Raw genomic sequence first — 26,164 nt, 5'->3', positions numbered from 1 at the left:
CAAATTCTGAGCATGGATAAAATTTTCAAATTTTGGTATAAACAAATAAACTATGAAAGAAAATAATAGACAAGAAAAAATATTTTCAACATATATGATTGACAAAAAATGATATCTCTAGTATCCAAGTGCTTTTTTATTTAAAAATAGATAATAGGAAAACGGACAATGATGGAAATTCACAGAAGAGGAAATTAAAATGTCCAGCAGGCATATTAAATGGCACTGGGCCTTGGAAGTGGTCAAAAAATACAAAATGAAGCAAAATGAGATATTACTGCTTATCTATTAGCTTACACTGTTGGTAGAAATGTGCATTGTCTTAGGTTTCTGACAAGCAATTTGTGATATTTATTAAAATTTACAACATGCACGCCCCAAGCAATATCACACTTGGGAATCAACTCCATAAAAATAAAAGTATATTTGTGTAAGAATATAGAGACAAGGCTACTTACTGCAGCCTTATTTGTAGAAGAAAAAAGAATTTTAAACTTACTGATTGGCAAAATAAGGAATGATAACTCCCTATTTTGAATGGTAAGTGAATCTTTTAAAAACTAGGGAGTCGGATGTCAGGCACACCTGTGATTCCAGCATTCTAGGAGGCTGTGGCAGGGAGATCCCTTGAGCTCAGGAGTTAAAGACCAGCATGGGCAACATGGCAAAGCCCTGTCTGTTGGGAACAGGCCCCCAAAATCTGGCCATAAACTGGCCCCAAAACTGCCCATAAACAAAATCTCTGCAGCACTGTGACATGTTCATGATGGCCATGATGCCCATGCTGGAAGGCTGTGGGTTTACTGGAATGAGGGCAAGGAACACCTGGCCCATCCAGGGCAGCAAACCGCTTAAAGGCTTTCTTAAACCACAAACAATAGCATGAGCAATCTGTGCCTTAAGGACATGCTCCTGCTGCAGATAACTAGCCAAACCCATCTCTTTATTTCAGCCCATCCCCTTGTTTCCCATAAGGAATACTTTTAGTTAATCTATAATCTATCAAAACAATGCCTATCACTGGCTTGCTGTTAATAAATACACGGGTAAATCTCTGTTTGAGGCTGTCAGCTCTGGAGGCTGTGAGACCCCTGATTTCCCACTCCACACCTCTATATTTCTGTGTGTGTGTCTTTAATTCCTCTAACGCTCAGGCCCGCTTGGTTACGGTCTCCCTGACCAAGCTGGTCTCGGCACCTGTCTCTACAGAAAAACACAAAAATTAGCCAGGCATAGTGGTATGCAACTGTAGTCCCAGCTATTTGGGAGGCTGAGGTGAGACAATCACTGCAGCCTGGAAGGCAGAGGCAGAGCCATGATCGTGCCGCTGCACTCCAGCTTGGGCAACAGAGCAAGTCCTCATGTCAAAAAAAATTATATCTTAAAATCCGGAGGGATTAATATAATGCATCACTAAGTATAAAAAGCAAGTTACACAGTAATGTGTACTATATGATCCAATTTTTGTGAAAGACAAAACAAATTAAAATTTGTAATTATATATAGGTTTGTATGAGCATAGAGAAAGATATAGAAATGTACAGAACAGGCTGTTCATCTCAGAAACAAAGATCTGAAAAGAGTTGAAGAACTAAAGTTAACTTTTTAACCATAACTGTTTGGTTTTACTAGTTAGGATGAGATTTATAATTTTATTACTTTTTTAACTTATAAAGAAACTATAAAGAAAGACTCCAGCTGCCAACATGTACATGTAATTGTAAAATAAAGGTATTGTAATTGTAATTTTTATTATTTAAAAAAAGTCTGACCAAATAATTGTCAAAATAATATAAACTGTCTCGGTCACCTCTAAAGCCTTAAGAAGATGTTATGCATTATGGAGTAATAGAGTCAAAGAAATGTTTTCTTACTGGATCATTCAGGAATCTAAGATTATCAATGACAGACATTTAAGTCCGGATATAAGAAAATTCTCGCAGGCCTAAATAGAAAACTTTTAGAACTATTAAAGATGGGATTATTATAAGGTCCAATAGATTTTTGGTTATAGTCTTGCAAGATTAATGCGAACAAGCTTTTGGAATTACCTGGGTAGTCCTGGGTTTTGCCTTTTTTCTCCCAAGTGGCTTATATTTGAATTTTCAATTGCCCTCTTGGGCCCCAGAGTGCTGGCAGCTGGGCATGTGTCTTCTACATGGAAACTTCCAAAATCATCCTTTGAAAACTCTGACCAGCCCAAGAGAAAATACCTACTCTTACTGACATTATATCCCCCAGCAATTAATCCCGCCAGATAGTTCTGTAGCAAATCTCACATGACACAGATGCCACCCTTGTATTCAGAGCTTCCCAATAGCTCATTAGTGCCCCATCCTGCAACAGAAGACAACCGAGATCATCAGAAATGTGAAGCGATTCTAGCTTTGCAATAGGAAAGATAGAAACAAGGCAAAGAAAAAAGAAGTTGGAAGAAATAATCCATGAAATAAAAAAATTCAAAAAATTTTTAAAAGCTGTTATTAATATTTGTAAAAAGATATTACATACATGAAAAAAGAGTATGTTGCCATAAAAAACTCTTCAGAATTAAAACTCATCACAGCACAGTAGAAATCCAATAGAAAGAAAAGATCTCAATAAATTCACTCCTTGGTGTAACTTTTTCTCCAGAAGATTACTAATGAAGTGCCCCAAAACTGATAAATTAATTCAAAGAAAGATGTGGTATCTGAGAAGCTGATGCTCTCACCCTGAGAAGAGGGAAGGGATTCCCCAGGATGAGGGTGAGGAGGCTCCAGGATGGCAGGTGTGGCCTGATGCAAAGCACCTCCTGCCCACATGGAAGTAAGTCAAAGACTCCAGGGAGATACACAGCTGGGAATAAAATTTTCAGGGACTATGTCATCATCTCATATCTCAAGCAATTTAAATGGAAATAAAATTGACATGTTCTGGGAAAATATGCTAAAAAATTCAAAAGGGGCTTTAAGGCTGACGAAGACATACAAAATACATATTTTGTATGTATTACACCATTTTGTATAAAATGGTAATAACAGTAGAATCTGCCTAATAGTGTTATTGTGAGGATTACTTGATCTGTTAATTGTAAAGCATTTAGAACAGTAAGTGGCACATACTTACAGTGACAAGGATATTAGCTATTTTATTGATATTTAGGTTATTAAACTCGAGTTAGGCTTCCTGGGATCCTGGCTCCACCACTAGATGTGTTACATTGGGAAATTTATACAATCTCTCTAAACCTCAGTGTCTTCATCTGTAAAATGTGCATGGCAATGGTATCTACCTGATAAGTTAATGCTAAACATTGCTATAAGTAAGGCAATGCGTGCACAGAGATTAGCAAAGTCAGCACTCCATGGATGTTACATACTGATATTAATAAGTTGTAATTTTTACAAAAAAATATATTTTTAATTTTCAAAAGGAAAAAATTCTCTACCATTAAAGAACTCTTTAGCTTTTAGATATTTTTATATTGTGACAACCATACCATTTGTATTACTTTGTATTGTTTTAATAAACACTTGGTATTCCCACATCATCTCAGTAAATGTACTTTTAAGCATATGCCAAGCACATCATCAGAATAACTTAAAATACATCAATAACTCATTTAAAATACATCAGTAAATCATTCGTGGAGCATTCAGATCGTTTGCAGTTTGGCTATCACAGAGAAGGCTGGATGGAACATCTCTGTTTTTGGATTGGGCTTCTTAGATTATTTCCCAACTGCCTTCACAGGAGGAATGTAAACAAACATTTTGTTCTCTCACACATGCTCTTCATGGAAGAATTCCAGGCTCCACAGCCACAGCCAGTCCAGCAAGCATTTCAGTTCCCTCAACATCTTTGGCTTCAGTACCAAAATCAAAATGAAATGCTAATTGAGTAAGAATTCATGGTTTTGAGTGTGGGTATTTTCAAAAATTCCTCTAGGAACTTAAAATTTACTCTATTTATTGTAATATTCTATAGATTATTTATGTAACTATTCCATTCTCAAGTTCTATTTATTGCTACTAAAGTCCCTCTCCCACTCTTCATTTTGCATCTCATCCCCAAAAATGCTTTAAAGTCTGTTATTTATGCACATACTTGAAATGTTACAATTTTTTCTAGCAATCTTTACAATAATATTAATCTTACCATTTTGCCAAATGATTTAACCCCAAAAATGAAGAATTTGTACTGAAGGTACTTTCTGCCAGTTACAATATTATTTCTTAGATCCAGGTAAATTATTGGCCCATGGGGAAAAGGAGACAGTTGGATCTCTTACACAGATGCTAGTCTGTCCTTCTCGAGGCTTTGGAGTCACATCTCTGCACTACTCATCATTACATGCATAATTATATTAGAGATGCCAGTCCTTGCCTTCCACTAACCTTCCAATAGAGCTTGTGGTAATTTGTTACATCAGCAATAGAAAATTAACACACCCCTCTTGCAAACATGGCCATCTACAGGCTGTGGGTAGACACATCTCCCTCTTTGACCACAACCTGGAAAAGCTCTCCAATTTTAAGAAGCCATAAGATTAGATTAGGTTCACCTGGATAATCCAAGCTAATCTTCCCATCTCAAGACCTTTAACGGAATCACACCTACAAAATCCGTTTTTTTCCTTGTAAAGCAACATATTCCTAGATTCCAGAGATTAGGAGTGGACCTCTTTGAGGGCCATTATTCTGCCTAGCACACAGGGGATCGCTGACCCAAACTGAAGCAAGCATATCATCTCTCTGGATAAGCTGCATTTATAATATAGTAGTTGGTGGAAATGTAATATAGAATCGGGCTGGCTTACAGAGAAACACACAGAGAGAGAAACAGAGGAAAGTGATGCCCTGTGACCCCTAGAGATTGACAGGGTTACCTTTGGACATTCCAGATGTTGCTACAGGCCTGCCATGGCCCTCTGATACTAGAACACTGACACTCAATCATGTGACAACTGCTCTTCCCCTCCATTTAAACTTTTAGAAGGTGGGGCAAAGAGTAAGCACAGAGTAGTTGCCAGATGGTATTAAGAAAGATCTCTTGACTCTATGAAGTTTGTCCCAAAGTTCTTTTGGCAGTTCATGGAGCCATGTGTTCACAAAGTGATGCAAGCTCATAAGTGGATATCACATTTCCAAATTCATTAGGGCCTTGAAAACAAGGTGGTAGTGGCTATAATTCCCTGAAATGCTATGTCTACAGGTGTGAGAGAGGATTAAACAGAAAAATGTATAAAAGGGGGTACTAGGGGAGAAAAATGTTTTCAAGATTCTTTGTCCATATGCTGACTGCAACTATACCTCTCAACTGCAACTCATCTTTCTTAATAAATCTTAATAAAATATTTTTCTTTCAAGGCTTCCTCATTCTCAAATTAGATGTCATTCATTTAATTTAGTCAACAAATATCTGAGCACTCACCCTGTGCCACTCATTGAGTTAAGAGCTGAGAATTCACAATGAAAAGACGGAGTAGGGTCTTCCTCTTTTGATTCCACGTTGAACTTTCTCCTGGCACTCACCACTTCCTGCTTCACAGGAGGGTTCTCTGTCTTCTCTACCTGACCACAGCCAATCCCACTGCTAATCTGTAATCCCTTAAAGAGGAGACACCGGATCTTCTGGATTATGGGACTGCTCATAGAACAGTGCATGTCCTAACATAAAGGAGCACAAGAATTCAACAATCTTTCATTAAACACCTATTGTACACATGAAACTAGGTACAGTTGAAGATTTAAATGAAATTCAAGAACATCTCTGACCAGAAATTTCCAGTAGAACTTAGGAGACTGATCTCTACACTAAATATAAAGGCCACAAAAGAGAATGGGCCCTAAAACCACAGGAGGGATGCTAGTATGACAGGGACGGAAAGAAGTGAAGCATGACTGTGAGATGGCGTTAACATATCTCCACAAGGGCGACCTTGTCCTAGATCTCAAAGTTTGGGTAGGATTTGAATGGGCCAGAGGGACAGAAAAGAAGAGAAAAAGCATGATGAGCAAGAGCTTGAATGAGGAATGGATTCCTCTTTGGAGGACCACAGAGATACATGCTTCTAAAGAGCATAGGCCCTGTATTGGAGAATGGTGAGGAATAGTTGGATGAGAAGGCTAAAGCCAGGTTATCTGGGGCTATCTTCTTTCCCTCATACCTTTCCAAACTAGAAGCAACTAAAATCATAGGACCTCCTTTGCTTTTCTATTGGGTGAATGTTTCTCAGTCTTGGTGTGAGTCTCAGTGCCTACATAATTAAAGCTTACTGAAATGTTCCCTTGGCAATTTTAGAGAAATATGTCCTCTATGCTAACATGTTCATATTGACAGACTATATCTAATGAAATAGTTGCCTGTATAGTTTTATGACGCCTCCAAGTGTGGATAAAAGAAAAATCAAACTCCTATGCTTGGAAAGCCATGAGGATACTAGTTACATTGATCAAAGGGTAATGGAAATGATCCAGTGAGGATTTTGCTCCATTTCTCACAATTATTTAAAATCTGCCACAAATGCCTATTCCTCTACAATGCCTCCCCTGAGTCCTTCATTCTGAATAGCAACTCTGTCTCTGTTCCCAAAGCATTAACTGACCCCTGTGATAGGGCACTTCCCAGCCAGGCTGATATGTAGACTTGGTTTCCTGCGTGTCTTTTCCCTATAAACTGTGAGCTTCCTTTTATGAATAATAATTGTAGCTAACATTTAGGAGGGTGCTCCTATCTGCAAAACTCCATGATGAATGCTTTACAAGGATTATTTCATTTATTCACAAACAGTCCTTTAAAATGATGCCATTATTCATCTTCATCTCACAGATAAGGAAATTAAGGCAAAAAAAAAAATTCAGTGAAATAATAAGTCCAAGTACACAGAACAAGTAAGGAACTGGGTTGGCCTGGTCCCACAAGCCATGCCATCACCGCTGCCCCATACTGCCTCTTGGCACAGGCAGAGGTCATGTCTTATTCATCACTGCTACTCCACTGGACCCAGCTTACTGCCTGACACAGGGAGGTGTTCAGTCCATACATACTAGTTTTGAGTGGAGCAGAATTGCCAGGCACAGTGATCCCCTTTGCTGTGACTAATTGGGTGTCTGATTCTCTGCTGTAAAGACAAAGAGGCTGCTCTCTCTATCCTACTTCGTTTTTCCTGTTTTCTTACTCCTCTTCCTTCCTCGCCACCCCATGTGCACTCAAAGTTGCAGCTTAGTGCAGACAAAGGGAATACAAGGCAGAACGACCTATGTGGGATTGAAAGAAGAGAAACAAGGAATTCCAGAGGCTGGGGTGGGGGGGAGTGAGGAAAAGAGAAAGTGATTACAATTTATCACTTTAACTTAATATTTAACCTAATGAAAACAAAATCTTATCTAGAATTTGGAAGTCAATATTTTGATTGCTGGTTCAGTACCCTTTTATCTGTTTTGACAGTCTGGGAATAATCCAGTGGGCGTGGCTTAAAGACATAGATCACGTGTGGAATTGGAATTGGATGTTACACAAGCAAACAAAATAAATATCTGTGCAATATATCTGCTTTATGCACTCAAGCAGAGAAGAAATCCACAAAGACTCACAGTCTGCTGGTGGGCAGAGAAGACAGAAACGACATGAGCACAGCAGGAAAAGTAAGCAAAAAATATATTACTGTTGGTAATATATTCTCATCAATATAACAAAGAAAGGAATACAGTATTCGATGAATAATTTAAAATTCATATCTAAATTAGAAATGATATGCTGAAATATGATATGCAATATACACCTCAATATGTAATGTATACTGAACTGCAGTGAAAATAAGCTATTCTTAAATACCTTTAACAGGAATGTATAGAACCTGTGTCTATTAGTCTTTATTTCCTACATTAAATAAATTTACAGTAAAATGATAGTTTATTCCAAGCTAATCATGACTGATTTGTAAATCTAAAGTTAGAAAAGTCTTTAATGGCAAGTTATCTTTATAATAAGAAACCATAATTCAAATGTGTTATTATTTTTATTCAAATTTTTTATGAACACAGGAAAGTTGTCTGACAGAAGTTTGATGAGAGGAATTTGACTCAGAAGACTGAAATATCCTTTAACCTTACTATAAAATATCTTACAAAATACTCATTGATTTCACAGCATTAGAATTATCAAGGTTAAGCAAGACATCAACATGCAAATTCTGATTAAAAGGGGTCCATTATGATACAATTCAGGGAATTTCCACAAAAATCCTATGGAACAGTATCTTCCCCATTTAAAAGTTAACATGGTTTTACAGAAAATCAATGATACAATTTGAATAATAATACAATTTGAATCACTTAGCACTAGGAATACAGATATTTGGTTTTTTCTTCTATAAATTTGTACTTATTTGCTCAATGTGTTTACAGGTGCATGTGGTCATTCAATATAATCAATTGATATTTTTTAATTGTTTAATTACATAAACCTGTGCAACTATTTCCAGTCCTTTTTTTGTGTTAGGAGTGTACCACACTGTAAAATATCTCACTATGATAATTCAATTTAAAGGTTCTGAGGCTTCTCTCTGCATTGTGTGACAAACAGGCTCATATCAATAAGACTGGTTGATGGAGCTAGAGGACGTTATTCTAAGTAAAGTAACTCATGAATGGAACACCAAATATCCAATGTTCTCACTTAAAAGTGGTAGCTAAACTATGAGGACACAAAGGATGAGAATGATATAATGGACTTTGGGGACCGAGGGAAAAGGGCAGTAGGAGGAATAAGACATAAAAGACTACATATTGGGTTCAGTCTACACTGCTTGTGTGAGGGGTGCACCAAAATATCAGAAATCACCACTAAAGAACTTATCCGTGTAACCAAAAACCACCTGCACCCCAAAAACTATTGAAATTAAAAATTAATCAATGAATAAATTTTAAGATAAAAATAATGCATGTAATTTACCCAGCACAGGTCACAATGTGCCTGTCACATCATAAGCACCTCATAATAAGAATCTTCCTACTATTAGTACCTTCTGTCTAAGTATTCTGATATTTATTTTGGCATTGACCATGTTGAACACCCTACAAAGTTGAAAATTTTGACAAATAAATAATGAAAATGAATTGGCAGAAAAATAAATCTCAATTGAATTTTTAAATTATATTTGCAATTATGTTGATTCTTTCTAGAAAGGGCTCTGTGAATTATACATGCTTTACCACAACGAAGATGGGTTTTACAGTACACTGCCAAGCACTAGAAATATATGCTGAACTTTATTTTTAAGAACATCTATGGATAAGCTCTGCTAAACAGAAATCCAAACACACTGTTTCTCCAGTTTTAAAATATACACGCGTGGGTCTGAGTGTATACACACACACACACGTGCACACACACACACACCACCAACTCTAATCTCTATAATATTTGGCTCAAATCTAAGCTGAAAGAAGTCTCTACACATAAATTAGATTACAAAACAGGCTGCCAAAGCTAAGTTTCAAATGAGTAGGAAACAAGTAGCACACAGAAGTAGTGGAGAGAGAAAATTAAAAGAGGACAATAAGCAAATAGGGAGAGAAAGAAATGTCATTGTGCGCAGGACGGTAAATGTATAATTGCTCTTATAGAGTCAGATCCTTTTGGCCTAAGCAGAAAATTGAGCAATAAAGCAGTGTATTTTATGTAGACAGACACTGACTCTGTCAGCAAAATAAAGGTGACTTCTAACTTCATATATCAGCTAATAGTTGTGGGTAGACGAGCATTTTCAGGACGGCATTAGGAAATACCAGGAATAAACACCTTCAGAGAAAAAACAACAACAACATAAGAATGGCCTAAATAAATATATTCCATTTTTCTCAATGTCTTATTATACTTTGTTTATCTTTCCTTATGTTATTGCTTTTTAAAAGATACTTTTATTCTCTTTATAAACCAGAGTACTTCATTTCCATGGAGCACTTGCTAGGTACCAGACATGGGACGCAATATTACATGTACAAAGATGAAAAGACACAACTTATGACTTCAAGAGTGGGAAAACACTGTCACCATCTCTCTGTTTGATTTTCTAGGTAATCAAATGCAAAGCAGCTGTGCTGTGGGAGGTAAAGAAACCCTTTTCCATTGAGGATGTGGAGGTTGCACCTCCTAAGGCTTATGAAGTTCGCATTAAGGTGAAATATTTTTCCATTTATATTTCATTTTACATTTAAAAAACTCAGAGAACATTAAAAATGGAAACATCCAAAAATCCACTAAGAGGCATATCTTATATGATCACCCAGAAGATAAAATTACATTTGTTGTCAAGGAAAGGTATAAATATAAATTTTAAATTTTTAAAAAGTGATCAAAGAGTACATACAGTATAATTCCAGTAAAATACAAAAGAATTTATGTTTGTACAGAAAAAAATTCCAAAGGATATGTATCGACTTCAAAATCAATTAATATTAGATATTTTCCATGTGTTACTTTGCTATTTCTACTTCTATTTTTTAAAGCATGCATTCTTACATAAGACTTAAATATTTCAGAATCAATTATTTCACAGATTATTCTAAATTGTTTAATTCAAGAAGGGAAGGTAGAGAAGGGTTTTAGACTGAATAACCTTGGGGATAAACTGAATCTTTCATATTTAGGAATAGTAGGGATTAGTAGCAAAACCCTCAAATACATTTTAGAAACACAATTTCAGGAATTTGGGTATGTTAAATTCATCTAGTTACAATCTTTTCTGAATCTGAACAGCTTCTCTTTATTCTGTAGATGGTGGCTGTAGGAATCTGTCGCACAGATGACCACGTGGTTAGTGGCAACCTGGTGACCCCTCTTCCTGCGATTTTAGGCCATGAGGCAGCCGGCATCGTGGAGAGTGTTGGAGAAGGGGTGACTACAGTCAAACCAGGTACAGGATTCACACTCAGGGAACACGTGTGGTTCACCATCCAGGATTTCCCAGCCTGGATAAGGAAACCAAGGCAATGAGAGACGAAAGGGCTTGCACAAGGTCACCGCGCAGCCAGGACTTCAGGAGTTTCCTCTTTCCCTCTCTGCCTGCCTGACTCAAGCATGTATGCATTCAGGCACTCATGTATTGTACCCTTCAACCATTATGTACTGAGTATCTACTAGACGCCAGGCAGCAGGTTAGAGCCTGGAGATATGTGAGGATCAAAAGAGACACAGTGCCTACCACTGTGGCATTCATAGTCCAGTAATTCTGTGTTAGTGTTGGCTGAACACTGTCTTCTGTCAGGGTCCAGATAGAAGCAGAAACGGGAGGAGGGAAAAAAAGTAAATGTGGAAACTGTTCTGTGCTGAGTTCACAAAATGGAGGCTACATGGCTACGGATGAATAAACATGACCTTTTCTTAGGTGACCTATGCAGCTCCTTCACCAATTTCCTCTTCCAACAAGGTCTCTCTTCCTGAGCATGGAATCAATGAAACAGGCTAGGTGAAAGGAAATGAAAGAAACGTAGAAGGAACCATCCCGCCATCAACAATGTCTGCCTTGTTACCTTCAGCCATGCTTAAATGCAACTGGTTACAGATTACTAATTATTTCATCTTCAATATTTATTTTACCCTAAACTTATGTATTAATGTAAATACTTTTAGAAGTAAAGGGTTAATAACTAGGACATTGCCATACCATCATTTTCACATAAACTTTACCTATAAAATGTTAATGCACCAACCATTTTTCTTGATCATGTGGAATGTATAGCATAGGTGATTAAAAATAAAAATTATGTTTAATTTTAAAAAGTTGCTTTAGCCTGTAGATTCACCCTGCCCCCTTACCAAATACCAATTTAAACTGTGAACAGAAAATAATAAACTATCCAAAGTATGTTTTAGCTCTATTTTCTTTAGTTAGAAATAAATTAACAACAAAATGACAGCCTTACTTTTTACCCCTACTCCCTCCACCATAACAGGAAAAGTAGATAATTCACAAATTATCAGCTAAAAATATTTGTTAAGTCCATTCTTATCCTAAAAGAAAGTGCCTAACTTGTTGTGAAGTGCTGAAGTTTTCAGAGAAATTTCTGGAATTCTTCTTTGTCCCATTTTTGTTTTTCTCAAAAAAAAAAAAAAAACCTAGGATTTTTTAAAGCATTCATTTCATAAAAAAGATAAGCATAGTCACTTTGAAAAGTCAAGAATTGGTTAAAAATTATCATATTTATTGTAAATCAATCTTTTACAAAATACCAGATCTTCCCAATATCTACAGGCACTATAATAGATCACTTTCAACTAAAATTTATATTTATATTTATAGTAAGAATATTTAAGATTTAATTAGTTAAAGTTTAAATAAAAAGATGTTTGCAAAGCCTCCAGGAGAAATCAGTACACTGTGTAAAAGTTAACTATTAGTACAGTGGAAGTAATTTTTTTAATCTGTGTGGTCTCCCACATTTGTGTTTTCTCAGTAGGAATCCTCAGGCACTTATAAATTCAAACTGAAAACAATGCTGTGGCAGGCATTGAAAAATGACATAGTTATTATTGAACTCTATTCCTTAAAGACTTTTAAAGAAACATGCTTCTAATCAATACATGTGAGCTTTAAGTTTTCGCTCTATTAATTACTGCATAGAAATTTAAGAAGAACTTGTTTTATTCCTCTCCAGGTGATAAAGTCATCCCGCTCTTTACTCCTCAGTGTGGAAAATGCAGAGTTTGTAAAAACCCGGAGAGCAACTACTGCTTGAAAAATGAGTAGGTTTCTGATGCTCTCTTTGCACAGACTTTGAGTTTGCACATTACTTATGCTCCTGTCTCATGCCTTTGTGTGTCTGTGTATTGCACTGCCCAGTCTAGGCAATCCTCGGGGGACCCTGCAGGATGGCACCAGGAGGTTCACCTGCAGGGGGAAGCCCATTCACCACTTCCTTGGCACCAGCACCTTCTCCCAGTACACGGTGGTGGATGAGAATGCAGTGGCCAAAATTGATGCAGCCTCGCCCCTGGAGAAAGTCTGCCTTATTGGCTGTGGATTCTCGACTGGTTATGGGTCTGCAGTTAACGTTGCCAAGGTGAGAATGACAATGGATGATAAAACTGCTTACATGCAGACTGTCAGAAACCAAAAGGGAAGCAATTTCTTGCAAGACTCAGAAATTATTTTTGTAGATTTAAAGTGTTGATTATGAGTAGAAAAATGGCCCAGAAAGAATTGACTACACATGCTAGAAATTTCACCAATTTATTGCAGATAAAAACTTGTTGAGTTAAGAAAATGTAAAGATGTCATTTACAATAATTTTTCTTCTGAATTTGCTGTTTATGGGATCATGAAATTTTAGACCTAAGAATTCATTTAGTAATTCATTCAACAATTAGAGAGCACCTATAAATGCCTCAGGCACCATAGGTTCTGCTAGGCTCTGACAGCAAAAGTAAATGAAATGAAGCGTTTGCCCTTGAGGAGCAGCTAGTCTGTGGATCCTCTACTCCCAGAAATAGGATCAACAGTAGAGTCCAAAACCTTACCTGATGCACCTCCAAACCAAGGCTCACCCACTCTGTGGATTCTTAGACGGAAAGTAATAAAGACTCAGTGATGCATAATTCACTCATTATGGGATTTCACTGCTAAAACTAACTCCCCTGGCATGAACACACACATATACTTCAGAAGTGGTAAATTTCAAGCAGAAATTCTTTAAAAGCTCCTCATCTGAGTAGGCTGAAAATCTAGTAGTATGCTTTATTTTATGAAACCGAGGTTCAGATATATAAAGATATTTGCCCAAAGCCTCAGTGCTGAGACTAAAATATATTTTTAATATGAAAGCTGAGACTAAAATATCTTTTTCAAATCTCCTGCTGAATCTTAGCTTGCAATACACAATTATTAGTGTTTTTAAATCACAGTCACAAGTCTTGTGTTTTTCTAAGTAAGGTAGAAAATGGTGTTGTCCCCCATAGTATGAATAATATTTGGTGAATGAATGAGTGAATAGACACCCTTAAGGGAATATAAGGATGAGATTACTTGGGACAGGAAAGCATGTTACCCACAATGAAGACTGACTATGGGAGACTAGGTTTAATAAATAGCCCCTAGCCAACCACAAAGAAAAAATTCAGAAGGCATCTTTTCCAAATTTCTGTGACTTTAGCACTTAGCTCCTTGTTCAGTTGCCTCATACGTGTTAGCAGATGGTCAAAGTGATCCTACCCAAGAACAGAAGATGAGGATACTCATAACAATAGATTGTATTTGTTATTGAAATATAGACAAACATTTCATTGCTGTGTTGTTCGCTAGTGTATTTTTAAAGCAGGGATATACTGGTCACAACTACCGAACATAAATGAACCAATGAGTTAATTACTGAGGGTTTAAGTGGAATATTTTTCAGTCTCCTGGAGTAGCCTTTTCCACTTATTTTGTTTTCCAAATATTGCCGTTGTGTATGTATGAGTTACTGAAGCTGGCTATCAAGGGATTTCAGCAATTGACAGTCCCTTCAAGATTGTAATCACTGCCATCTGGATCTCAAAGATCATCCAGTCCCCTGGTTCCCAGCCTGACCTTCCCATTGGAGTCACCTGGGGACTAAGTTCCACCTGCAGAGCTTCTCATTTAATTGACATGGGCTGTGACCTGGACTGTGGGATATTTTGTAAAGCTCCCCAGATGAATCTAATATGCATCAGTTTGAAAACCACTCAACTAGTTCATCCCCTTGAATTTAAAAATAAAGCAACTGAAGCCAAAAGAGGTTTTGATAAACGGTTGGACAAAAGAGTCTGAGTAGTTCTTGATAAACACCTACGCATGGCACTTTATAAAGCTTAGGCACTTTCTAACAATCATCACTTAATCTATTTTTGCATTTTCTGAAAACACAGGTCACCCCAGGCTCTACCTGTGCTGTGTTTGGCCTGGGAGGGGTCGGCCTATCTGCTGTTATGGGCTGTAAAGCAGCTGGGGCAGCCAGAATCATTGCAGTGGACATCAACAAGGACAAATTTGCAAAGGCCAAAGAGTTGGGTGCCACTGAATGCATCAACCCTCAAGACTACAAGAAACCCATCCAGGAGGTGCTAAAGGAAATGACTGATGGAGGTGTGGATTTTTCGTTTGAAGTCATCGGTCGGCTTGACACCATGGTATGTACCATGACATGCCCTGAGATTTCTGCCTCTGCAACCTGGAAGATGCATTTAGGCAGCAAAATATATGTTTTATGTATAAAGGATATTTTTAATGATGAATGGAAATTTCCCATCATCTGTTTGTTATGTGGCTTGTTTAATTTTTGTTATGAGAAATCTTCTCTTCCATCAATTACCCAAACCTGTCTCAAGTCATATTTCCTCTAGAGGAAAAGAAAAGGGTTTGTTTTTCTTAACTGAGCAATTATAGATTTACTTTATTAATGTTTAGTTAAAAAATATAAGCTCAAGTAAACATAAATAATACAAATTCTGTTCTCAAATTGGAATGTTTTATTTTTCTCCCACATTCTTAACAAAAATGGTTTAACAATTTTGCCTATGTTCTTAATAAATTTCAAATTTTTAACATGTTAGTATTTGGCCAAAGGAAATGAGCAATTTTAGGCCAACTGCTGTTTTATTAACAAAAATATGCCCTAAGGAAATTGACTGCTTTAAGACATCACTGTATTTTATCACAGAAACTGGACAGTGCCTGGCACATAGCTAGTACCCAATATTAGTTGGACTGAATACTTTGAAAAGTCAGCAGTCTCTACTAAAGATACAAAAATTAGCCAGGTATGGTGGTGTAGTGCATACCTGTAATCCCAGCTACTCCGGAGGCTGAGGCAAGAGAATCACTTGAACCCAGGAGGCGGAGGTTGCAGTGAGCCAAGATCGCGCCATTGCACTCCAGCCTGGGTGACATAGTGAAACTCTGTCTCAAAAAAAAACAGAAAAAAGAAAAAAAAGAAAAGTCAACAGACTTTACCAACCCCCAGAATTTAAAAGCTACGTATCTCATAGCATTGCTTATAGATTACATGAGACAACGCATGTGATATACTTAGCACAGTGCCGCCTGTCATATGGTAAGCTCCCAATAAATGTCAGCTGACTTTTTTTTCTTTTTTTTTTGAGACAGGGTCTCACTCTGTCACCAAGGCTGAAGTGAAGTGGCATAATTATAACTCGCTGCAGCCTCAACCTCCTGGGCTCAAGTGATTCTCCTACCTCAGCCTCCAAAAATGCTGAGAGTATAGGCACAAGCCACCACACTCAGCCTCAGTTGGCATTATTTATATGAAATACTATTTCCAATCTTGCAGTGCTTACATCATCTTTGGCTTATTACATGGTATTTCTTCCAAACAGTTACAAATATCAGTTGCGATGGGAAACACATCTCTAGCTATATTTCACCTACTCAGAATTCTCTAGAATCCTACTGAAAATGTCTCCAGAAACCAACAAGTTTCCATTGCTGAGGTTTTCTAGAAGGTCCAGCAGTGTGGGTAACAGGGAGTGGCACCCTAAGATCAAAGCTCTCGGCAGCCTTGACCTAGGACAGATGCCACAGAGGAATAAAATGTCAAGAGAATTCAACTTTTTCCAGGGCTACAGCTTTTCTCTTTATGCTCCTTTTCTATATTTTCATCCATTTTCTCATGTGGAACTGGAGTGTACCTTATCTTAAGATACCAAGTGTCTGACAGCCACATGTTCTGAGGATGTCTGGTCTCCCAAAGGTCAGAATCCAAAATCAAAGAACTAATCATTATATTCCTACGGGGATCTTTAGCCATTTTCTAACTACAGAACATGTTCCAAGAACTGACTGGAAAACATTTTCTGAACTGTTTCTTGAGGTTCCCAAATGATCAGTGTATTTTAATGTAAAACCAATATATATTTGTGGAGGTAAAAAAACAATGTTTAAAACATGTCCGTTTGAGAAATGGACAGTAGAATAGGAATCCACTTAAGAGGGAGACCGTCAAGTGGACAGGAGACAAATTTCGGTGATATAATTGTTTATCTTGTTCACCGTCAAAATATCTGGTTGAAAGTACTGGGTTCAAAATACCTTTATTAGGAAGAATTAAGCACACTCCAATTTATTCATCCATTCTTTCATTAAAAAACCATTTTCTGGGCATTTCCTGAATCCACAGCACTATCCCGTGCAAAAAAGGGGAATGAAGGATCAAAAGACATGATCTCTTCCCTCTACACACTCACAATCCAGTTAAGCCTATTACATGATATTGTGCATTATGAGTAGGAACTATGCGACTCCACGTTAAGGATGCTAAATATTCACTTTATTCCAGATGGCTTCCCTGTTATGTTGTCATGAGGCATGTGGCACAAGCGTCATCGTAGGGGTACCTCCTGCTTCCCAGAACCTCTCAATAAACCCTATGCTGCTACTGACTGGACGCACCTGGAAGGGGGCTGTTTATGGTGGTATGTAGTTGGGCTCAAGTGCCAAATTCTCATTAATCTCAATATATCTCATTAATCTCAATATAATCTCAATATATATGCCCTTTTACAATTGACAAGGCAAGATTTTGAAAACAAATCAAAAATAAATTTAAATTCCTTTTCTATCTACAGTCTCCAAATCAACTAGATATGGAACTAATGCAGACAGAAGGTCTCAATATAGACTTTTCTGTTGTCACCATAACCCAGGACCTTTAATCTCCATCTGTTTTTGTACTTGTGACTGTGTAAGGCATGGAAATTTTTAGTAGAACATGCAAATCTACAACAATATTTCATATCTACACCCAAATTTAGACAACTGATAAATTTGCTCCTCTACCTTGGGCATAAACTTCTGTACTATTATTTCTATGGGAGAGACAAAATAACTAAGAACCTTCGTTTATCTGTGATTTTTTTTAAGTCAAGACACTGTAAAAGCATATTGAAGTACTGTATCTCTTCTTATCCTCAGTTATAGCAGTCTGGAATGGAGCACCTTTTCTAAACTTTGATTTATTTGGAAAATCTTCTCTTCAATTCTCCTACTTACCCTAGCTGAATCCAACAATGATACTGTCTTCTTTTCAGGCTTTAAGAGTAAAGAAGGTATCCCAAAACTTGTGGCTGATTTTATGGCTAAGAAGTTTTCACTGGATGCGTTAATAACCCATGTTTTACCTTTTGAAAAAATAAATGAAGGATTTGACCTGCTTCACTCTGGGAAAAGGTAGATTTTAAGTTAGTTTTCTGTTTTGCTTTTTTTTCTACCATAGGGGATTGTCTAGCAGAGAATGAAAAAGGTGGAAAGATGAGAAAATATAGAGTCCCTTGGTTTTCCATTACCAGTTCAGTCTTTGCATGGAGCGTATGTAGGATCATACTGTGAGAAGTTGAAAACATTTCCTTTGCATTTCCTATTCTGCTGGAGTCAAATTATGTTGATTACTGCAAATCTGAATGATCAGAGCCACTCAGCCTTCCTGAAAAGAGAACACTCACATTTGCCCAAAAAAAAACCCCCAAAAAACAAGTCTATTTAAACAACCATAATTATAACATGGTGTCTTTGAAGCCTCTTCCTTCTACCTATATAAAGCTGACACTAAGTGTCTGCATATTTAAATAATTTTCAGGACATCCTCAACATTTTCATTACAGGAGTAGGTGGAACTACATTGGGATTGTTTTCTAGGTAGATATTACTAGTTTTTCTCTTTTTCTTTTTCTTTTCTTTTGTAGTTTAAGAAAAAATTTTTTACCACTGAAAGTTATCATAAAAGAGTAGTAAATACTATTTTAAATGTTTGTCTTACATTTTCTCTGAAGCTTAGAAAAATAAGCCAATTCTATTTCCTACCTCTAACATTTAACACTTACAACCAGCTATTAAAATGAATTTTGTCACCTGCATTTACATGAGGCACAACTGGAAACAGGCAGTTATATCTAACCTTTGCCTTCTAGCTCCAGAGTCTTAGATTCTTCTGCTATCCCACACTTACTTTCATGAGGTTTTCAACTTTAAATAGTGTTTCTTTGGCACTCACAAAATCATTATACTAGGTACTTTAACCGACAACATTCTTGAGGAAGGAAAGAAACTAGCACCCACAGAGCACCAGCTGTTCTATTAAGTGTCTTACCTGCATTATCTCCTGTGATTCCCAAACAATGCTCAGTGTCAGTCTCAATCTCACTATCTTAGAGAACAGAAACTGAGACTCGGAGAAGACATGACTTTGCCAAAATCATCAAGTGGTAGGAAGGGGAGGCAGAATTCAAAAGTAGATCTTGTTTTTAGCAAATCTATTCACTTTCTATTAAACCACACCGCCCCTCAAGAGTGCATGTACATATGGAAAACGGTAGTCATCAAAGGTTAGTTATCAGTCATTATTATTACCATTGACATCATCATTGGGATCATCATCATCACAGGATTGAAAAGATGATGGCAAATATAGAGATGAACAAAACCAGAGGACAGTGTTGAGCAACATAAGAAGTCATGAAACATGCCTAAATTCACTTTATGAGAATGTCATATAGTAATATGCATATGTAAATATAATTAATCCTATCAATAAGCAAAGATTAAAAATTATAATATTCAATATTGGTAAGAATAAGGTGAGTTGGGCACTTTCATGTACTTTCAGTAGTAATTGATACATACTTTTGGAAAAGCAATTTGGTAATATATATCAGAAACCTTTAAAAAATAACTGAATCCTTTGCCCCAGCAATTCCATTTCTAGAAATCTATTCCACAGAAATAATCAACTAGTCAAACATGCATATATGTTTACTTGTTAGAACTTTAGAAACATTCTAAAGTTCAACACAAGGAAAATAATTTCATAAATTCCAGTCGTCTATTAGAAATAAATGAAACCATCAAAAAGAAATGACTTCATTGGGATAGTCTCATGATGTAATTTTAGACTCATTTAATGAAGAATATAAATTGTATATGTTGTATATGCAATGTCTCAAATTTTCTTTTTTATATTTATTTTATTATTATTATACTTTAAGTTTTAGGGTACATGTGCACAATGTGCAGGTTAGTTACATATGTATACATGTGCCATGCTGGTGTGCTGCACCCATTAACTCATCATCAAAAACAGTAAAACATGCACAGATTTCTAGAAAAAAGTTCATAGAAATTCAAGAAAACATTGAGAATGATTATTTCTAGGTTGTGGGATTATGGATTACTTTTACTTTCTTCTTCCTGCTGTCTTGTATTCTCTGAATTATGTGCATATATATTTCTCATATATGCATATGCATATACATATATATGTTAAAAATTATTAAAGAGTCACAAAGACCATCATTTTCTAAAAATATGTATTCATGAGAAGTTGGTTTATAGAAAGGGCATTGGTTCTAGTGTAAATGTTCCATTTGTAATCTTCACAAGAATGAACTATCTTAGAATTAATACAAATCAACTTTATTCTCTACTTCTACAAATCCTTAAACATCTGTATCAAAGGTCTTTTAAACTTCCAGCATGGTCTTAACTTTGTTAAATTATCAATTCTTTCAGGCAAGTTATCCATCATCTTATAATTTTTGCAAATTTGTATTTGGGTTTGAATCCCAACACTCCATACTAGATGTGCTACCAGAGCAAGTTACAAATCTTTCTAAGTCTCAGTTTTTATAATCTCTAAAATGGACATAATATGGGAACCTACCTCTTAGTGTTGATGTTTAGGTTGAAGTTTAAGAAAATGCACGAAGAATGTGACAAATAGTAAGAACTTACTGCAAGTTATTATCCACTGTTGTTTTATATTCCTTATTATACCAGGAACGTGGGCACACAAAAATGATTTTTTGAAGATGCTAATGTAGAATTAATGTAGAATTGAAATGACAGGCATACTCAGGATGTTGTGAGTGAGATTAAGATTGGAGAAAAAAAGAAAAGAAAAGAAAACCAAAAAAGATGAACTTCCTTTTTCTTGAACCAAATGTATGGGGATGGAAATAGGGTAGCTGGGATCACAGACAGATTTTCACTAAGACACCTCAGATGCTCCTTGGACTCTCACAACAAGCATGTGGGTTGTCTAAATGTTAACACAATGTCTCTTCTTTCCTATTGCAGTATCCGTACCGTCCTGACGTTTTGAGGCAATAGAGATGCCTTCCCCTGTAGCAGTCTTCAGCCTCCTCTACCCTACAAGATCTGGAGCAACAGCTAGGAAATATCATTAATTCTGCTCTTCAGAGATGTTATCAATAAATTACACATGGGGGCTTTCCAAAGAAATGGAAATTGATGGGAAATTATTTTTCAGGAAAATTTAAAATTCAAGTGAGAAGTAAATAAAGTGTTGAACATCAGCTGGGGAATTGAAGCCAACAAACCTTCCTTCTTAACCATTCTACTGTGTCACCTTTGCCATTGAGGAAAAGTATTCCTGTGACTTCTTGCATTTTTGGTATCTTCATAATCTTTAGTCATTGAATCCCAGTGGAGGGGACCCTTTTACTTGCCCTGAACATACACATGCTGGGCCATTGTGATTGAAGTCTTCTAACTGTGTCTCAGTTTTCACTGTCGACATTTTCCTTTTTCTAATAAAATGTACCAAATCCCTAGGGTAAAAGCTTGGGTAAGGTAAAGGATAGACTCACATTTACAAGTAGTGAAGGTCCAAGAGTTCTAAATACAGGAAATTTCTTAGGAACTCAAATAAAATGCCCCACATTTTACTACAGTAAATGGCAGTGTTTTTATGACTTTTATACTATTTCTTTATGGTCGATATACAATTGATTTTTTAAAATAATAGCAGATTTCTTGCTTCATGTGACAAAGCCTCAATTACTAATTGTAAAAACTGAACTATTCCCAGAATCATATTCAAAAAATCTGTAATTTTTGCTGATGAAAGTGCTTCATTGACTAAACAGTATTAGTTTGTGGCTATAAATGATTATTTAGATGATGACTGAAAATGTGTATAAAGTAATTAAAAGTAATATGGTGGCTTTAAGTGTAGAGATGGGATGGCAAATGCTGTGAATACAGAATGTAAAATTGGTAACTAAGAAATGGCACAAACACCTTAAGCAATATATTTTCCTAGTAGATATATATATACACATACATATATACACATATACAAATGTATATTTTTGCAAAATTGTTTTCAATCTAGAACTTTTCTATTAACTACCATGTCTTAAAATCAAGTCTATAATCCTAGCATTAGTTTAATATTTTGAATATGTAAAGACCTGTGTTAATGCTTTGTTAATGCTTTTCCCACTCTCATTTGTTAATGCTTTCCCACTCTCAGGGGAAGGATTTGCATTTTGAGCTTTATCTCTAAATGTGACTTGCAAAGATTATTCCTGGTAAAGGAGGTAGCTGTCTCCAAAAATGCTATTGTTGCAATATCTACATTCTATTTCATATTATGAAAGACCTTAGACATAAAGTAAAATAGTTTATCATTTACTGTGTGATCTTCAATAAGTCTCTCAGGCTCTCTGAGCTTGTTCATCCTTTGTTTTGAAAAAATTACTCAACCAATCCATTACAGCTTAACCAAGATTAAATGGGATGATGTTAATGAAAGAGCTTCGCCAATTAAGAAGGGCCATGTAAATGTGGGTAACCTGATTGTTTTGTCAAAAATGCTAAAGCGGGGTGGGGGGTGGCACAGTGGCTTATCCCTGTAATCCCAGCACTTTGGGAGGTCAAGACGGGTGGATGACCTGAGGTCAGGAGTTCGAGACCAGCCTGGTCAACATGGTGAAACCCCATCTCTACCAAAAATACAAAAATTAGCCAGGCGTGGTGGCAGGTGGCTGTAATCCCAGCTACTCAGGAGGCTGAGGCAAGAGAATCGCTGGAGCCTGGGAGGCGGAGGTTGCAGTGAGCAGAAATCTTGCCACTGCACACCAGCCTAGGCGACAAGAGCAAAACTCTGTCAAAAGAAAAGAAAAGAAAAGAAAATGCTGAAGGAGTTACTCAGGGTCAAGAAAGTTTTCAGAATGTCCCTAAGATAACATCATCATGGGACACTACCTGTTGCTGGGTGCTCTGCGGCTTTTACACTGATGCTGATTGTGTGAGATCCAGAAAAAGAAAATGGAGTTCTACATGCCCATCTCACAGCAGGGTCATCAAATCCTGCTAGTGACACAGAAGCTGACATCCAGCTCCCACCCGCCTTCCTCCCATGTTCGGGGAGCAGGTAGAGTGGGAGCCATTAGGTGGGCTCTGCCAGTGTTGTCATAGAGTGGCAAGTCCTCCATGGGATGGGAGTGGCATGTGGGAGCCTTCTGCATCATGCACTATGAAAAAAAAAATTTACTATGGGGCAAGTGGTTCATATAGTTAAGTGATTGTATATATATATATATATATATATATATATGTATTCCAGTGTAGAAAGTATTGGCTAGGTCTGTAATCAAGTATTCCACAGAAGTGCCTTCATAGGTGCTGAAACAGGATTATGAGAGTGACAGACACAGGACTGAAGACAGGGAGAAAATGTGCATGGCTGTGAGAATATATTGCTTTGATTCTTTGACTTCTCATGATATATGAAAACAAATAAAGTGGGGGGGTGACTTCAATAATATCACGAACATATTTAAAATGAAATTCTGAGCATGGAGAAAAATTTCAAATTCTGGTATAAACAAATAATCTAAAAATATAGATAAGGAAAAAATGTTTTCTTTTTTTGGTCATATTGATTTTGGTCATATATGATTGACCAAAAAAAAGATATTTCTAAAATCCTGGTGCTTTTTCATTTAAAAATAGACAACCAAAGAGGAAAATGAACAATGATGGAAATTCGTGGAAGAGGAAACTAAAATGGCAAAATAGCATATTAAATGGCACTGAGCCTTGGTGTGATCAAAAAAAAAAATAAAGCAAAATGAGATATTACTGCTTACCTATTAGCTTATGCTGTTGGTAGAAATAAATGTGCATTGTCATAGGTTTCTGACAAACAATTTGTGATTTTTATTAAAATTTTAAACATGCATATCCCAAGCAATATCACACTTGGGAATTGACTCCGTAATTATAATTATCTGTGTATAAGAATATAGAAACAAGACTATTAGCAGCAGCCTTACTTGTAGAAGAAACAAAAATTTTTAAACTCTCTGATTGATTGACAGAATAAGGAATGATAACTCCCTATTTTGAATGGGAATTTTTTTTTTTTTTTTTTTTTTTTTTTTTTTTTTTTTTTTTTTTTTGAGACAGAGTCTCGCTGTCACCCAGGCTGGAGAGCAGTGGCGCGATTTCGGCTCACTGCAGGCTCCGCCCCCCGGGGTTCACGCCATTCTCCTGCCTCAGCCTCCCGAGTAGCTGGGACTACAGGCGCCCGCCACCTCGCCCTGCTAATTTTTTGTATTTTTAGTAGAGACGGAGTTTCACAGTATTAGCCAGGATGGTCTCGATCTCCTGACCTCGTGATCCGCTCGCCTCGGCCTCCGAAAGTGCTGGGATTACGAGCGTGAGCCACCACGCCCGGCCTTGCATGGGAATCTTATTAAAAAAAAAAAAAAAAAAATAGGGGACTGGGCATTGTGGCTCATACCTGTAACCCCGGTGCTTTGGGAGGCCGAGGCAGGTGGATCACTTGAGCTCAGGAGTTCCAGACTAGCCTGGACAACATGGCAAAAACCTGTCTTTACAAAAAAACACAAAAATTAGCCAGGCATAGTGGCATGCAACTGTATTCCCAGCTACTTGGGAGGCTGAGGTGGGAGGATCGCTGGAGCCCAGGAGGCACAGGTTGCAGTGAGCCATGATGGCACCACTGCACTCCAGCTTGGGCAACAAAGCAAGTCCTCATTTCAAAAAAAAAAAATTATCTAAAAATCTGGAGAAATTAATATGATGCATCAGAAAGTATAAAAAGCAAGGTACAGAATAATGTGTATTATATGATCCAATTTTTGTGAAAGAAAAAACAAAACAAATTAAAATTCCTATTTATTAGTATATAGGTTCATATGAGCATGGAGAAAGATATAGAAATGTATAAAACAGGCTATTCCCCTCAGAAACCTGGATCTGAAAAGAGTTGAAAAACTAAAGTTAACTTTTGAACCATAACTGTTTTGAACTAATATTAAGTAATTTCTTTACATACTATTTTTGAAAGTCTTGAATAGAGGCAGGACAATCAACTTTAACAATTTCTTCAAGAATGTCAATTGCATTCTTTAATCATTTGTAGGAGCTTGACATCAATATTGTCAGTTATGATGAGATTTATGACTTTATTACTTTTTTACCTCATAAAGAAACAGTAATGAAAGATTCTAGCTGCCAACATGTATATGTAATTGTGAACTAATTTAAAGGTACTGTAATTGAGATTTTAATCACTTAAAAAAAAAACTTCTGACCACATAAAGGTCAAAATAATATAAACTATCACAGCCACCTCTAAAGCCTTGTGATGATATTACTCACAGAGTCATAGAAACGTTTTTCTTACTGGATCATTCAGGAACCTAAGATTATCAATGGCAGACATATAAGTCTGGATATAAGAAAATTCTCCTAGGCCTTAATAGAAAACTTTCAGAGCGATTAAACATGAAATTATTATAAGGTCAAATAGATTTTTGGCTATAGACTTGCAAGATTAATGTAAACAAGCTTTTGGAGTTACCTGGTTACCTGGGTAGTCCTGGATTTTGCCTTTTTTCTCCCAAGACGCTTATAATTGGATTTTTTTTTTTTGAGACGGAGTCTCGCTCTGGCCCAGGCTGGAGTGCAGTGGCGTGATATCTCGGCTCACTGCAAGCTCCACCTCCCGGGTTCACGCCATTCTCCTGCCTCAGCCTCCCGAGCAGCTGGTACTACAGGCGCCCGCCACCATGCCCGGCTAATTTTTTGTGTGTGTATTTTTAGTAGAGACGGGGTTTCACCGTGTTAACTAGGATGGTCTCGATTTCCTGACCTTGTGATCCGCCCGCCTTGGCCTCCCAAAGCGCTGGGATTACAGGCGTGAGCCACCGCGCCTGGCCTCAATTCTGAAGAGATTTTTTAATGATATCATAGTCTTCTTTCATGCATGTATCTTTTCTCTTTGTAAATAATAACAGCTTTTAAAAACATTTTGTATTATTTCACTTCATGGATTATTTCTTCTAACTTCTTTTTTCTTTGCTTTGTTTCTAT

At 36.8% G+C, this 26,164-nt stretch overlaps 1 protein-coding gene across 1 annotated transcript; it reads left to right on the top strand.

Moving 5' to 3' along the window:
* The first annotated feature begins 7,540 nt into the window (after positions 1-7,540).
* Positions 7,541-22,565, top strand: ADH1B (alcohol dehydrogenase 1B (class I), beta polypeptide). Its single transcript, NM_001034158.1, is given in 9 exon segments — positions 7,541-7,628; positions 10,062-10,163; positions 10,762-10,900; positions 12,642-12,729; positions 12,827-13,046; positions 14,872-15,132; positions 17,298-17,433; positions 18,049-18,187; positions 21,089-22,565. Coding segments are annotated over 9 exon segments (1,128 nt in total). The 5' UTR covers positions 7,541-7,610; the 3' UTR covers positions 21,114-22,565.
* The last annotated feature ends 3,599 nt before the right edge of the window (positions 22,566-26,164 follow it).

Source organism: Pan troglodytes, chromosome 3 (assembly GCF_028858775.2).
Source record: "Pan troglodytes isolate AG18354 chromosome 3, NHGRI_mPanTro3-v2.0_pri, whole genome shotgun sequence".
NCBI lineage: Eukaryota > Metazoa > Chordata > Mammalia > Primates > Hominidae > Pan > Pan troglodytes.
This window is presented reverse-complemented; position numbering and strand designations above follow the sequence as displayed.